This window comes from Pundamilia nyererei, unplaced genomic scaffold (genome assembly GCF_000239375.1).
Source record: "Pundamilia nyererei isolate P.nyererei 1_Seehausen unplaced genomic scaffold, PunNye1.0 scaffold00018, whole genome shotgun sequence".
In the NCBI taxonomy this organism is placed as follows: Eukaryota; Metazoa; Chordata; class Actinopteri; order Cichliformes; family Cichlidae; genus Pundamilia; species Pundamilia nyererei.
Genome location: NW_005187419.1, coordinates 3140842 through 3157571, shown reverse-complemented (window position 1 = coordinate 3157571; position 16730 = coordinate 3140842). Strand labels below are relative to the sequence as shown.

Genomic DNA, 16730 nt, shown 5'->3' with positions numbered 1-16730 from the left:
ATCTGTGCTGATGGATGCATGAGACTCATTTTCTGCACCATCGCATAAAAAATAAATAAAAAAACACTGCTAAAAAGAAGAGCAGGGTGTTGGCTGAAGCACAGGGTTTAGAACAGATCAGGGACTGAAATGAGACGAGCTGAACTCAGCACAGAAGCCTCTGCAACAAGAGACAGCTAAGGCAGTCTTTCTGGGGGATATCAAACCCTTTGAATTTTATGAGTTCCTGTTCATTTCAATTACAGTTTTATGTGGGAACACGCACGGCATCAAAGTGTTTCATGTTTTACTGTGATACTACATAACAGATAAAAGTGAATTCAGTGGGTCTGAAGGGGCTTTCGCAGCTCTGTTGCAGTGACATAAAACAGCAGAGGCTCAATCAATGTGCGACCACACAAGAGGAAGTGTTGCTCTTTGCTGGAGGTGATAAACTCTGCAAGAACAGAGAGGAGGGAAAAAATGTAGAGCCGAGCTATAAAAACAGACAAATTCCTAATTACAGCAAGACTGAGCGCGCCGCGGAGCGACTGCGGAGGTTGATTCCTTCAGAGCAATATTGCAACACACGGCAGAGATACTGGCAAAGGTAACCTCGTCACCCTGTCAAACACACACAAAGATGAATGAAATTTACCAAAGAACAAAAGCAAATATCTGCTATTTCAGGGAGATAAGGACCCTCAGAGGTTAAATCTGAGCAGACACACACAGCACCCGGCCAGTAAACCGAACGCAGCTGTGTAGATCAGGAATGCACAAGTTGTTTTTCTTATATTAATCTGTAGTCTGCATTGAGCCGGCTTTAAAAATGCATGCACACTTGGTGCCATGGGAGTTTGGTCTGGGATCACTGGGTTTAGGAAATAGTAAGACAGGTTTTTCGCTCCGAATTCATTCATAGAAATAAATAAATAATATTTAAAGACACTGTCATTTTTCAACATACAAGGTTAATGTCAGCTTTTCAACCCAAATAACATTTTTTTCTAAACTAAACCAAGTAGTTTTTGGTGTCTGAATCTAACTGCTGAGTGGAAGTTAACATAAATAGCAACACAAAGTGCAAAACACAAACCAACCAAACAGAACATGAACTGCAGTCTTCTGACTTGTGCCACCTAATGTGGATCCTGTAGCTCTTTAAACGTGAACTCTTGTCTTTCAGTGTCCAGTACAGCTGAGGGGATCTGTACAACTCCAGCACCGGGGCAGAACAGCAGGGATGAGGTACTGCTGAGAGGGCTCGGAGCCTCGTGTACTTAGCAAGCTTAGAGAGTGGCAGCGGAGGTTGATGATTTCAGAGCAATATTGCAACACACAGCAGAGATACTGGCAAACAGAACCTCGTCACCCTGTCAAACACAAAGATGAATGCAATTTACCAAAGAACAGGAAATATCTGCTAGTCCTGCATTTTCACGGTGGAGCCATATCACACAAGATGATAAGGACCCTCAGAGGTTAAATCTGAGCAGACACACACATGCAAGCAGACCTCTCCTCTCACATCATGACTTCACTATGAGTGCTTCAATGCACAGCTCCAGAGCCACACCAACAGACATCCAGAGCATTGCTCAGGAGGAAAAGAAACAACTTACCATTGCATGTATATCTCTGCAGGCTTAAAACAGCTGCTGTAAGTGAGTGATGGTGGCCGCGGTATCTTGTGATGCTTATTGAGACCAAGTCACACCTTTCCCATCTTCTCATTTACTGTTACACCACCACTTCGTGTGTCAGCAGTCATCTGCCATCCACTTTACAGCTTATTTGTAACAGATTAAAAGCAGCAGACCACCAGTTTTGATTAAAGGTAGCATCCCCTGATGGAGCTAAATCAATTAATACTCCCCATTCAGCCAAATCCGCGTGATTAATATGTTTGATTTATGAGGGGAAGCTCGATACTAGTGGAGGAGTGACGCACCATCCCCATTTGGGACGTCCCGTCTGGACTGACAGCTCCTCCGCGTCCCGATGCAGCGAGACGCGGACAAAAGACTGAACCCACCCGGGCGTAAAATGGGACGTTCGCTTTCGTAAAGCGGCTGATTAAATTCATTTCTTTGCGCACCACTTGCGTCCACAGCAGCGACGCAAAAGCTGCAGAAAAACTCTGATCAAACACTTATTTCTGTACAGTATGACTGTGAGTGTGTGTGTACACAGTGGCTATGTAAACTACAGTTAATCCTCTTAGGAAATCACGCTCTCTGACCGGCCCGAGCGCGCACCGCTCCACAGCGCAATATGTCCAAGTATCAATACCTCTAACGATAAGTAAGGAGCAGGACCACACTGTCAGCTCGGCGTACTTACGTGGTTCTCAGAGTAGGGAGGTATTCCAACAAGGCAAAAAGCAACTCCATTCATTGGACAGCAGAAACTGTTTGGCTGCAACGAGGAGAGGCAGATTTGTTGCCGCACAGGCAGACGGGGAGCTCTGAGGGTAACAATGCTCCAAACACAAACTTATATATTCGACACTTTTCCAGCTTCCTTCCTCCTAGAAGGAAAAAAAAACAACTCCCAAGTCTTTTCCCGTTGTTTGGGGCAGTCCGGTGCGCTGCCCCTCCGCCTCCTCCTCCTTTTCTTCTCCTTCTTCTTCCGGCAGACCGCATCAGTTGTACATATCTAAGTCCCTGCGAACTCGCCCTGCCTGGAAACTGACTGTAGCGGCATCAAAATACAAAGAGGGGGTGCACAGGAAGCCAAGAGACTCCGCCTTCAAAGTAAAGCTGGAGAGAGGAATGTGTCCAAATTCCCAAATTCAAAGAAACAACTTCCAAAAGAAAAATATTTCTGGAAGCTGTAGATAAACATTAGTGCTGTAGTCATTTATCGTAAGATTTAACAGTCTATTTTTATTCGCTGTGTGTGTGTGTGTGTGTGGGGGTGTGTGTGTGTGTGTGTGTGTGTGTGTGGGGGGGGGGGGCAATTTTGGACTTGCCATCAATAGAAATGCTCTAAACGTGGATGAGTTTGAGAGAAGGCATCTAGTCGATTTAAAGCCGTTTTTAAGCTTTTATGGTTGCTATCTGCACCGGAAGTGAGCTGTTTTACAGTACTAAACTTCACACGGAGAGAGTCAAATTAAATGAGGGTGCGTTGGATAAATCTGTGCGCTCCGCCCTGCAGACGCGAAGCATGCGGGCTCCCTCTGGCTGTGCGCTGAACGAGAGGAGGGCTCCAAGCCAAAAGCACACCCAACACAGCTCTGATCGGAGTACCTTAGAAACTGAATTCGAGTACTGTGAAAATGCAAAAAGCAGCGCGTATAAAAGTCACTGTGTCACAATAATTATCGGTGAAATTAAAAGTGAAACCTGACAAACTAGATCTAACCAGTGTTGTATTCTTTTATGCAACACTTTTATGCTCCATCATTTTGATGTGGTGCTATTTTAAAAAGTTTTATGTCCTACTAAATATTCAATTCACTGTATAAAGATGGACTTAACTATACATTTACAGTCACTTTCCAGATTATAGGAGTGCGTTTAAATTTAAGTCCATCTTTATACAGTTGTTTATTACATATTGCTTTATATTTTGCTTTCGAGGAGCCAGACCTTCTTGTAACTTTTACAGTGGCCTTGAACAACAGTTCTCCAGGCTTTCAAGTTTTCCTTTTGGCTTTCCAGCTGCCATTTCAGTCACTTTCAGTTCACTCCTTGTAACTGAGGAATTTGTTGTTGTTTGTTAAACCACTTATCGCTGACCTATGAAGTGTAAGTTCTTTGCTGAACCTATGAAATGTCAACAATATCACAGTCTGACACAGTGTGTCCCTTAAAATGTCTAAAACGTAAACTACAGTAGGCACTACAAGTATTTGTCTGACTCAAAATTACGTCTTATTGATTAAATTGTACTGTGAATGTTGTCATAAGGGAACCAAATCACCTCTGTAACCCAAGGTGATGTGTTCAAACCCACAAAATACTCACTTTATTCAACAGAGCTCAATTAAACAGCAAATATTCAGATTTAGATAAAGAAATGAGTGAGTCAGTTTCTGGCATTTTGCTTAAACAAATAGTTAGCTGCCTAATCATCATAGATCACACAGAAAAGCAACGTCCCAATGAGTATTTACTGTAAAATTAACCACAGGGTTGGGAAAACAATGCATTAGGTATAATTTCAGGAGTAGCAAGAATCTCGGGAATGTGGATATGACAGAAAAAAAAAGGCTAAAGAAAGGCTGAAAGGATAATTCATTGATAGCTGTTCTAATTCTTTTCCCACCCAGAGCAGTCTGTGTATTCTCGGAAAAGTGTTGAGATTTGTATTTTTGGATGCAGTTCATGTGAATCAATAGATGTAGTCAGAGGAAGTTTACTCATAAGTACAAAAGGAAGTGTAGTCTGCTGCCAGGAGGATACAGTGTAACTACATATGCTCCATGGCATCATATAAAGTGCAAATAAAAACTTCAGCACGAGCTATGGATAAAAAATAAATAAATTTTTTTAAAAAGAAGATCAAATTGTTGAGACTGGGGTCTTTGGCTGCTGTGATGACTCAAAGCTAGGGGTGGGGGGGGGACCCATGTGGCTGCTATTACTCTGAAGGGGTATGAGTATCAGAGCCACTTCAAAACCTCCTTGCCTGTGAGGAAACCAACTGGAATCATAGTGGGAAAAAGCCGCTTACGGGACTCTTCCCACGCCAAGAACCACAGCTGCCAATTCAGCTTTCATCTCTGCATGTCTGCTCAGTCTCCATTCATGGACTCCAACCTCTGCTTCAAGCCTGCCTGGAGACACACAATCCCTGCCAAAAGCTTACAGGGGACACTCTTCGAAAGCCAGAGCTATGACCTTCACTCATCCCTCATTTGACACAGACAATTACCATATGTGTCCTAAATCCACCCCCAGGTTACACATCTACAGCGGTCAAGAGTAGTTTCAGTGAATATCAGATTGTCTGTAAATCCACCATGGCGGAGCAAGAGACTTAGCTGGAGTGTCCCCGTCTTAAGGTGGGAGAGAAGGGCAGATGGTCTCCGAGAGTAAGAAGGGTAATGGTGCAGACGGTCTGGTTCACAAAGCTTGGTTTCTGGTGTGGGGAAAGGGGGGTTTCATGGAGTGTGAGGGATGTGCAGCTGGACACTTTATATCTTCTCTCTGACCTGGGATCAGGATCTAACTCTGCAGCCTCTTTCTGCGGTCAGTATGTTTTTAATTCAAGCAATCGGAGGCATAAATCAGTCTTTGCCGTGACATTCTTCTGTGGGAAGAGCGATCCTATGTTGGAGACCCCTCCTGAGTTGGGGCTTGTCCACATCTTATCCCATATTGCATGCAGATCCACAGTCACGCAACACATTAATTTCCCTGTCAGGCAAGCAAAATGGGCTTTCTATTATTGATGGCTGCTGGTAGGCTGAGAGTAAAGAGGTGCAGCAAGGGAGGGAGGGGGAGAGAAAGATTTGTGTACTTGAGGTGCTGTGTGTTATATCTGAGCAGGTGGCTATAAAAGGTTGTTGTTGAAGGACAGGAAGGAGTAGTAAGTGCAGGCAGAAGAAAGCGTTTTTTTCTCCTGCACTTGACGGCTAGCACATCCCTGAGTCGGGCTTACTCACTGACACACATCCTCAGGCGCTGGGTATGTCCCCCACGACTGACTGAGTAAGCCCCGATCTGTGACTGTGATGTGAGGCGACACCCCTCCCTCCCCAATCTCTTTCCCTCGAGGGTCAGCTGGGGATGAGCAGAGAGCATCCAGAGCCTCTCCTCAGCCGTTACATAATCGCGCACACAGCCCGACGCCTTGTGGGACCAACCCATAAACAACCATCATCCTATTTGCTCGCTCGACCGCTCCCCCACCCCTCGACTCCCGCCTCCCTCCGCTGGCCCGACGCTGCCTGGCTGAGGCTGTAAAGGCGGCAGGACGGATGGATGGAATGGTGGGTGGGCATTCCTCATACCATTCTAGGCCACCTCGCACAGCTTGTGCACTAGGATGCTACTATTCATTGTTATCACTCCATTTATTCCAAGCTAACCCCGCCCAGTCCTCACGCCCAAGGCTTCTATCTCCTAATTCTTTCATATCTCCTCTATTTCACTTCACTTCCCCTAAGTTACTGTGCCCAGCCTCTCAGTAAATGTCCGTAACGCCCTCTGCACACGCTTACTTCATGTCTGAGGAGTCTAGTTGCCAGAACTTCTCAACATCGTTCTCCTTAAGCTTCTACAGTGTCGCTCTATATCCGTCTCCTTGATACTGTTGCATTTAACGATGGTACTTGGAGGGTTTTCCTACTGCTAAGAGCCAAAAGGACACATTGTGGAAATCCTGCCAAGGTACACTATCTCCCACTCGCTTTCAAATCTATTATAAAGAGTAACCGTCTTTAAATCCTTGTTTCAAATGTAATAAAAGGCTGATTAACATGTTCTCGGTTTGATAGCGTGAAACATGACCTAAAAATTGACCTCCCATATGCTTACGCTGTAGTAATTCTCTCAGCTGCTCATTGCTAAACACATCTGAACATATGTGAGCGTGTGATTGCAACGTGGGTGTCAAAGATGAGAAAGAGACAGGTTGAAATATTTATGTATGTGTGAGTAAGATGTAGTTATGAAAGCAATTCTGCTGTATGTCTCACTCTGAGACATAAAAGCTCCCGTGGCACTCCTTTGAAGGGTGTTATGGGAAGTTTGAGAGGGAGTGCGGTGACCCCATGGATTCCAACCAGAGCCATGACCCCCACACCCCCGCCCCCACCCCCGCATGACAGAGGAGTCTTCTTTGTCTGGCCGGACAACTGGCACGAGAAGAGGAAACAGCTGACCAGGCAGCTTAAACGGACAGAGAGGGACTGTAACTGTACCAAATACCGCTACATAAATAAAAGTAGTTAAACACCGAGCCTGAATTGCAGCCTTTGCCGCAGCTTTTGTAATCGCTTGATGCTGTGCCAAGCGACTGAACCCCATTCAGAAGATGCTTTCTATTCACGCTACACTGATTTCTAAGAGCTTCATTTACAAAATGATGCAGACCTTTCATTTGTGCTTTTGGATTTTGTAGCCATTTTGCAGCAATTGGTTTCCATTTATTTCTGCATGCTTAAAGAGATTCACACGGATGAATGTGACGTCATTTGTAAGTGGTAACGGGGTTTACAGGAAGGTTAACAGGGAACGTGTTAGTAATGTTTTTATTAATATGGATAAGCATATATAGACTAAGATTGTGCAATGGTCATATTTCAGTTCCCAAAAGTTGCAAGCTATTCCCTTTTCTCTGCTCATTTCCTGTCATTCTGCACTGTGCTTGTCGAAAAATAATAAACAGCCGTTTTCCCAAATGAACTTCAGTTCTGGGAGAAACATTGTTGCCCTTCCTCACATCAGAAGATAGTCTGCTTCACACTTGTTCTCACTATTAACCTGCTCAATTTGAATTCACTATTAGATGGACCAAGTAGGTAACATCACAGGTATTTTGGGAACTAGGTGCTAGGGATGGAGCGTAGTCACGACTGTTGAATTACCAGTTCGTTTGATGCCCCTCTGTCAGGTAATGCCCAGAAAGCTTTAGGGTTACACCAAGAGCAGAGGGAACAACAGCTTGGCACATTGAAAGCTCATTGTTTTGTTTTGTTTTTTTGTAGCTATGGTCAGTAACGAACCTCCTTGATATTATAACATAGCATATACTCTTTTCCTTGTTTCTCTATTGACCTGTAGGCCTCCCTCACCCATCTCTACATTTCACTGTAATCCCCACTCGCTCTTGCAGCTGCCTCGCTCATTCCTCTATAAACAACTAAAGGCCTGTGGGCACCCAATCTGCAAAGGTAGAGACAGGTTAGGCTCAGAGCTTTTGTTGCTGGAGCAGACATTGAGCTGGGTGTAGGATGGAGAGAGTGACTCATTGCAGACACACACACACACATGCAAGCCACACACTACTGCTAGCCTGGGGTTTACACTGGACATGCTGATACGCCATATCCTATAGTGCACGATCCAGTTTCCAAAAAGAACCCTTTGTATCAAAGATAGAGGTTTATGGGTTTTTATGCATATAAGCCTTTTGTAAAGAGAGTTTAAGTCCCATCTTCCTGTACAAGCTTATACATTATCTCATCTCCACTCATGAACTGCTGGGCCTCAACTTCTTGGAGTTTTCTTTTTGATACAGAAGCAGGCCTTAACATGGAGACAGCTGATAAGAACAGCCATGCGGGAGTGTTTGAGATAAAGGAACAAAGAGAAGGAAATGCCCAGAGTCTAACAAGAAGACTAATCGATGTTCAGGTGTTAGTGTCAGTACACATGAGTGGAGAATTAGCATCCTGAGATCGCCAGTGTGTCTCCCCATCAATTTATTCCTCAAAGTTCCAGACAAATACAAAAAACAACAAGGGCTGAAATAGCTTCCAGGGGTTTCCACTATTTCTATAAATGGCCACTGTTACTATAAATGCTTGGCACACATTCTTCAAAAGGACAACCTCTTCTTTTCCCTTAAATCTCTTCTGAGAGACAGAGAAATAAAATAAACAGACACTCATGGTTCCAGTAGCAGAGCACGGAGTTTCCTTCCTGCTGGCTGAATGTGTCTGCTGCCTCTTTACCTTTCACAGATCTTTTTCCTCTCTCTCATATCACTTCCTGTGGCATGAGGGAAAACAATGGCAATGAGCTCGGACGATGAGATATGTTTTCCAGTCACATTCGGGAATCAGTGAGTGCAATATCATTCAACATGTTTGCATCAGATTTCTCTGCTGGTTACCGATGAATCAGTAGGATCCAGAAATAACTCGTATATTAATAGAATGACATAAGCTCCAGATCCAGAGGCAAATGTTTGTTCCTTATTTTCATACCTTTAAAAAAAGTCCTGTAACTTAACGTCACATGGTCACATCCTTAGACTTTAGTATTTTGGGCATCTTAGGACGACTATTTCCTTCTCCTAAAACATTTAGGGGATTAAAGTGTGTTTTGTCTTTGGATCTGAGTCTTTGAAGTTAATCCTCTGCCTTCACAGAAGCACTTATTACAAAAAGATGGAGCAAGTTTTACCATAAATAACTCAGTTCAGAACAATTAAGCACCCCCAAGGTCTTCATAATTTATAATCTACAACATAAACATCATCAGACTTTCTGAAGCAGCAAGAAAAATCGTCTCAAGGACCTTACGGCCATGACAGATCTGCTTTGTGGTGCACATAAAGCCACACCTCTTGCAGTATATACAGTAAACTGAATAATCCCGTACGCCTGAAGGGATCATACCCTAATCCCAGTATTTCTCTGGCCTTAAAACTCAGAGATAAGTTTGTCTAGACATGGCCTTAAAGGAGGGTGTTCTCATTTCGGAGGAGACGTGAGACCACACAAGAGAAACGTTTTGACAGATTTCTAACCTTCAGAGAGGTCACCACTTTTTTAATATAAACATCTATAAGTGCTTAAAACAGTTGGATCACATGTGTTAAATGCTTTTGTCACGTTTCTGAACTAAAGCCATAGACTGAGATAAAAGGAGTGGATTTGCTCACTTGTAAAATCTTTGAATTCAAAAGGAAAGTCAGCGCTGTTTTCCAAAACACAGATCACTAATAAAGATGTTGATCTACAAGTATTAACCATAAATCTGAGAATGAGGGCAGTGCTTTTTATAACAAACTGAGATGTGACGCTTTTTTCCTGCAGTGTTTAATGGCCAAGACAGAGAGGATTATATACTTTGCTCGTGGAATTAATGTAAATGTGCACCATCATCATTGTTAATAACAAAATAAGCAAACATCGTCTTATTCTAGGTTGGATTCTGTAAAAGGATAACCATCTGTTCCTTTGCTGCTCACCACAGAGATTTCCCTAAATAGATAATCCTCGCTCCCAACCCTGAAAGATAGAAACTGAGCCACAGTGGCATCTGGATGCCACAAGGGGGCTCCATACCTACAAGAGATGGTGAGATACAGTATGAGGGTGGAGAATAAAAACAAAATTAGGTCCTTGCATGTGTCTCAGATGAGTTTTTCATTTTATTCCCATCTATGGGGTTTCATGTGATTTAAAGTGATGACAAGGATTTTAATGAGCCCTAAAAATGGAAAGAAATATGTGGCCATGTGAGAAACCGGGAAGGGAACAGTTTATTCTGGACATGAGAGCCACAAAATCTGAGTCTGAACTCATGATGTGATAGAGTCGGGTCATTGCGGTGAATGAAGGAAAAGTTGGACAGTACAAAGGAGAATAGGCCAAGAGGTCAGCGGGTCATGAAGCTCAGGTCATTACTGATATGCTGCCGTGGCGCCCAGTAACTTTAGAGCATCCATTTAGCTTGTTAGATGATCAAAGTAATGAAACAGCAGCTGTTCATTACAGACTGACATCCTCGTGCAGCACCTCAACCACTGAAGTCAGCTGCTCTGAGACTCAAGGATGACAGAGCAGGAGTGGGAATAGATAGGGAGTCGAAAACATGTCAAACTGATAACTGAGCACGCCAAACAGGCCCATTAGGTTAAATTGGACTCAAATGGCTTCCTAATTGGACGGTCTCCCAATGCAACCGATAAACCTCATTCCTCTGTTTTGGCTGGTTTATCCCTGCTCAGCTGCTCTCGTCCCGTGTCATCATCCTGCCGTTCCCTGGCTGGACTGATGCAAAGTGCTGCTGACAGGAAGGGCTTTAGCCACACTGGCTAACCTTTGACCCCTGCGGGAGAACGCCCCCCCCCCCTCCGCTCCTGCCATCTGCATTCATTGCTTGCCACTTAAGTGCATTGAGGTTGAGGTCCTAAGCTGAGCGGGAGATGTTTACTTGCTGGAGATGGGTGTCCTACTTTCTTTCACGGGACAATCTGTGCATTGTTTGCCTGCTGGCCTCGAACAGTTGGTTATCTCCAGCCTTAAAAATTCAACTGAATTAAGAACATGAGCCCTGTGCTAAGATACTCCACATGCACAAACAGCTCTTTATACCTGACATGAACATGATATTTACAATATGTTTAAATGCATTTCTGCATTTTAAATGTCTTAAAAATGAGTTGAAAGGATTTCTGTGGAAGAATAGAGCCTAGAGAATAGATACAAATCTACAGTTTTCTCTTTGAAAAATCAACGAGCCGCTTCTTCTAGACTCCCTCAGAACAAGTTCATTTCTTTTGTATATTTAATCAAATTGTGCGAAATGTTACCTTCATGTTATGATAAAATTACTGAGCTACATCTCTCAGTATAGACACAGAGGTGGGTCAAAAGCTCACACTTCTTCCAAGATGTTGGATGCCTAAAGGAAAAAGGCTAACAGTATGCTATTATGCACACATTTCATCATATTCAGGCTCAAAGGAAAGTTATAGAAAAAATCATGCTGGAAAAAAATCCGAATTTAAGCTTCGGATGGTGACGCTTAATGTTGATTTAAAATGGGTTTGGTGGCCGGCTTCTGTACATAAAAATTTACAAGAGATTGAAAATGCTGGAAATGATAAAACGACTTCTGTTTGTCTCTTCTGACTTCGGTCTATAGAGCTTCTTTTACTATGACAGCAATGTTTTTCATAGCTTTGATAAATATACTACAGCCACCCACCCATCAATTGATTTTCTTAATCACTTATCCAATTCAGGGTCATGGGTGGGCGGGGGGTGGATCCTAATCCAGCTGGCTGCCAGTCTTTTGCAGAGCTAACAATGAGAGCAGACCATTGTGCTGCTCCACATATAACTAACTGAAGCTGACTACAGGTTCTGAGAGGTTCTAGTTTAATTTTTTCCTTTTATAGATTTGGGTGATTTTACATGGAATGGAAGCCTGCATGAAAAGTATTATACTGATAAGCATGTAGTAGTACTGGAGCCTACTTGCTGCTGCAGAGACTGTGCATAATATGACGACAGCCATTTTTACCAAAAATGTCTGCAAGGGACTATGTACCTCTGTGAACTCTGCTTTCCTACAGCAGTGTGGATATATGTCATTGTAACTCCCCTCCACTCAGTGTTACAGAACTCATACTGAGACCAGAGAAGCTCTAAACATGGGTAAAAATATCAATGTAAACACTGAATGACTGTATGAATGAATAGCATTAATCATCTTAGCAGAATGCAAAAACGCTGCTGACAAATTCTGGGTCTTTCACACTACTTCAACACACAGAAAACATAACCAGCTATAACAAGCATCCATAAGAGGATCTGCCGCCAGACAGAGGTCCCGACTCCTTGCTCTGATAGGTCAGGGTAGGTCAGAGCTGTTTTTGTGGCTGTGGTTTTAATATCACGTCTGGTGACTGTTCGATTTCAGCTTGGATGCAAGCGCACATTCAAAGTTGATCTTTAACAGTCTCTCACTGTTTGCTGCCCCGCGGTGAGAAATTCTTCAGAGTGCAAAGACTGAAGGGCTGTAGACAGGAGGCCTCGGGGTGCCATGGGTGGGACATCAGATTAGACCACCTGTTCTACCATGAAGCACACACACACACACACACACACACACACTCCTTCTTTTTCTTTATCCATTCCTCTCACACATTTGTCTTTTACATTCTCTCTCACTATCTCATTTGTAACCTAATAAGACCCTTTCTTCACTAACACGCACACACACAGGCACACACACTTTCACTCTCATAAAATATCTCCCTCCGTTGCTGCTTTGCCCTGAGCTAATTCTGACTGCATTCCATTTCAGTCACATCTATGGGAAACAGACAAAGCAATTTGCCAGATAACTCTGGCTGACAGCCACAGGAACTTACACACACACACACACACACACACACACATAGATATATATATGCACACATATACACACTAAAGTTAGACATGTCGCCCAGCCTCCTTTACTGAGCCTCCAGGGAGCTGTACTCAGACAGCAGCACAAACACAACAGCGTCACCCCTGTCCACATGAATGTGCCTCATCCAGTTGTATCAGGGATTCCCTCTGATGTAGTGACACACTTTTAAATGTATCTATCATGCTCTGCCTTATTTTCTGTCATACACAAACAGCTGCAGTTGTGGTTGCTCATATTAAGTTTCACATAATGAGTTCAACATATGTGCAAGTTGTGCCGGTGAGCCAAAAGAATAATTTTTTTTTTGGGGGGGGGTTTCATCTCTTGGATTTGAATGATAAAAAAAAAAGATAGTGGGTATCCTTAATATAGCCATGTCAGGCACATGACTAAGACCGCCTGCTGCACCAAGAGTTAGTTTGCAAGATGCAGACAATCAGAAGAGAGTTGGCGTAAAAGGAGACGAGCTGAAACAACTTGTTTTAGAGTGGAAGAAGTGTGGGGGAGTGCACCAAGGCCTGATATAAGATAAATAAGGTTTACTTTAAACTGTGAATCCTGCAAATTTACTCCAGTGGAGTCCAAGGATGTTACAGTAGAAAGAGTGATGTGGTTCTGCGTGATGGATGCTGTCATGCAACTCCATCTCCGGCCTTCGAGTTCGCACGCCAGCAGTCACCACAAGCCCTGCCCATGTCTCCCTTAATGACTATTGATCACAAAGCACTAATGACCCACGCTGATTTGCAGTTAGTCTAATAGTTTAATCATCCTCATGGAAGGAGGCGCTCTGAACTAAGAACATTTATAAGCCTATAAAACCAGAGAGTGCAGTGAGGATGAGGATCGTGGCAACACTCGGACACAGAAGAATGCATCGCAGACGGACTCTGAGAGTAAGAGGTGTCCCGCTGCTGCCCTGGATTCTCTCTCACAGGCGCTTTATCTCACAAGCCTTGTTCCTGTCCCTCACTGAGCCTCTGCCCTCCTTATCACTGCGAATGTACATGCGTGTCCTTCAATAGACAGCTACAAACAGAAAGAAGGACAAAAGCGTGTGACGATGCCGTGTAAACTTTGCAAGCCTTTCGATGACTGCAGTAAAGCCCGCATGCCTCTTTTGCATCCACACGGTGATATTAGTGCATGGTGAGGCTTCCAACTCTCACTGTATCTCTAAACGTTTCTCAGACTTAGACTGTGTACCAAGAACCATCTCGCGGCTGCTTTACTGTAAACACACCCAGGAAACAAAAAACAACAGATAATGCTTCACAGTCATGTGAACAGGAAAGTGCTACTGTATAATCATACATTACATCACAATATAGTCCATCTATTAAAATGACACTGACCCAGCTTTAGCACTGCACCAAGGCCACGCCGTGTCAGCATTTCACAGCACTGCGGAGTCTTATAAATAGTTTTTGTTTCCTGTGAGCTATACTGCACAGTAAGTGACACCATTCTCTTTTTTTGTCATTGTTGTTGCAAAGGTGAACTGATACTTTTCATGAGAATGTGTGTGTAAGACTTGGTTAATAAGTCATACGTGACATTTTTAGGTCCTCCAAACACATCGTGAGCTCTCTGTTAGTACCTGAAGTTTGCTGCTTGGGTTGCTAGCTTACACCCCTGCCTCTAAGTATATCTCCACCCACAATAACAAAGACACTCTGACTGTCTGGCTAGCAGCAGTCATGACATCATCCCTGCTGTACCAAGGGGGCTAACATCACCCCAACCTGAGCAGGCAGACACATACAGGACAGGCACGCCCCCACCCATGGACAGCATGAATAATTAACCCCGAGGCAAGGGCTGGGCTTTGGGTGTGTCACCTATTTACGCCCGTAATCCCTCCTCTTCTTCATCGCAAACCTGATGCTCACACCAGATCCCCTCTCAGGAGAAGAGAGGACGCAAAGCAACAGAGTGAGACAGGGGGAGGGTGGACACGGGGGATGAGGTAATCAATGAGCAGGAGACACATTTGAGGGCAATGGAGGGGAGATGCGAGAGGGAGGGAGACTTGATTGGTGTTGCTTCTTGTCTCTGCTCCTCTAAACCATCCATCATTTTGCTAAACTACCGGCAGCTGCTCGCCTCCACCGTGGAGACAACACCAAAAGACAGCTGCAGCAATCAGCCTGCAAACAGAGCTCTGAGAAACAGGTCATAAAATACACCAAAGCAGTCACAAACACTGTCTGTTTAGGGCGCAAGAGAGGGACATTCGACATGCATCAAGTTACAGCGTTGAGTAAACATGTGGCGCAGGCGATGAGACCTATTGCAAAGGCTGTGACATGAGTACACAATATTTCGGCTTGCCTCGGTCTCTATCAGTAACGCTCTGGATGTGAACACTGTTGCACGACATCCCATCCCCTTACTCCTTCCTGTCCGACTTTAGGTGAAGGTGCCACTCGCTTCACGACATGTTATCCTGTAAAAATCTGCCACACCCCATTTTTCATTCTGTTCTGTTGCTCATCTCCAAAGTGTTCACCTAAGATATGAGCCGGTGATGTTTTGAACTGTGTCATCTCTCCAGAGGCCTGCCACTTGCCGGTGGCGACACCTTTGCCGGCCCGGCCTCTCCCCCCCCTCCCCACCCACTCAGAGTGAAAACCAGCTCGCCGGGGGTGAATCAGAAAACACACACCGTGGGTTCGGCAGCATGCTGTGCAGTTTGTTTTTGCCTCGAGGGAATGAAAACAGTTGTGATGCATGTTATGAATAAACCAGGAGCCGCTGCTGCGTCTGCGCTGCGTGCTTTGTGTCAGAGAGGTGTGGATATGTGGAGCACATTAAAGGTGGTGTTTCCCTTCACTTCCCCTTCACTTCCTTCCCTCCCCTCCTCCTCATCTCCATCCTCACCTGGTCCATGATTTCAACGAGTCTCCTCCCTCCTCCTCTTCCCAGTCATGGCACAAGATCACCGGCTGCCTGCCTTCTCTCTTTTCTTTTCCTGGTTTAGTATTCCCAGCAGAAATGCAGTCCTGCTCTCGTCACACAGGCGAGGCAGCCTGGCAGCCGAGTGCTGCTGCTGCTGCTTCGCCTCTCCACACAGGCATAACTCTGTCTCTGAGTGTGACAGCCTGAAACATCCAGCTAGACACTCATCTTTTGTCCTTGTCTCTGTTTCCTCTTCTTCCCCTGCCGCTCTGGGTGACAGCTAGAGGGGAAACAGTGTGCACGTCCAATTCTCGCCTCTCTGCTTGATGGCCACACAGAAGGAAGAGACTCCCGCTCTCCGCTTTCGTTCTCTTTCACTCGTTCCCTGTGTACGCTGGCCTCGCCTCCTTTCCCTCCCTCTCCCTGTCTCCACTTCCCTCCTCTCCTTCCATCTCCCCTCCCCCTCCTACTGCAGCTGAAGAGAACCAGAACAGCGAATGAGCGAGAAGAAGCAGCCGATAGAGGAAGGCGGAAGGCTTGAGATTGGCTGCCGGGAGCTCATGTGACTCCTAGCAGAGGACCCTCTACCAGCTGTCCAGCTCATGCTTCCCTGCAAACCTCTGTTGCCATTGACAACAGCTGCCCGTGCAGCTCACCAACCACAGAACCCCTTCACGTAAAACCATTGGCTGGCAGGATTTATGGCCCCCGCCTCCTATTGTGAGGGGAGCATGTTGGGACGTGTAGTCCAATCTGTTGTCAGGATCTGTTGGGCGTTTAAGAGCAGATATCCCCGTGCCCCCAGGGAGAAAATAGTTCATCCACAATGCATCAGTGTTCCAAATGAAATGAAAAGAAAATGAGGAGTTTGTGGTGAGATGTTTGTATTATTAACACTAAAAACTTTGGCAAAAAATGACTAAAAACCACACACGAGAGGAGAAAAGACCTCGAGAGCCGGGCATTCTTGGTCAGCCAGGAAAAAGACATCCTCTGCCATTTCCCTCACTGCCG

The 16730-nt window shown here is 44.7% G+C and overlaps 1 protein-coding gene across 2 annotated transcripts in view; it reads right to left on the bottom strand.

Moving 5' to 3' along the window:
- arhgap23a (Rho GTPase activating protein 23a) overlaps positions 1 to 16114 on the bottom strand; it is a 65161-nt gene extending 49047 nt beyond the window's left edge. The window contains exon 1 of one of the 2 annotated variants that reach the window (XM_005726166.1): positions 15699 to 16114. In XM_005726166.1, the coding sequence (XP_005726223.1) occupies positions 15699 to 15707 (9 nt within the window). In that variant the 5' untranslated portion in view covers positions 15708 to 16114. Of the gene's footprint in view, positions 1 to 2325; positions 2655 to 15698 lie in introns of those variants that run through there. The other variant, XM_005726163.1, reaches the window with a different exon arrangement.
- Positions 16115 to 16730: the final 616 nt, after the last annotated feature.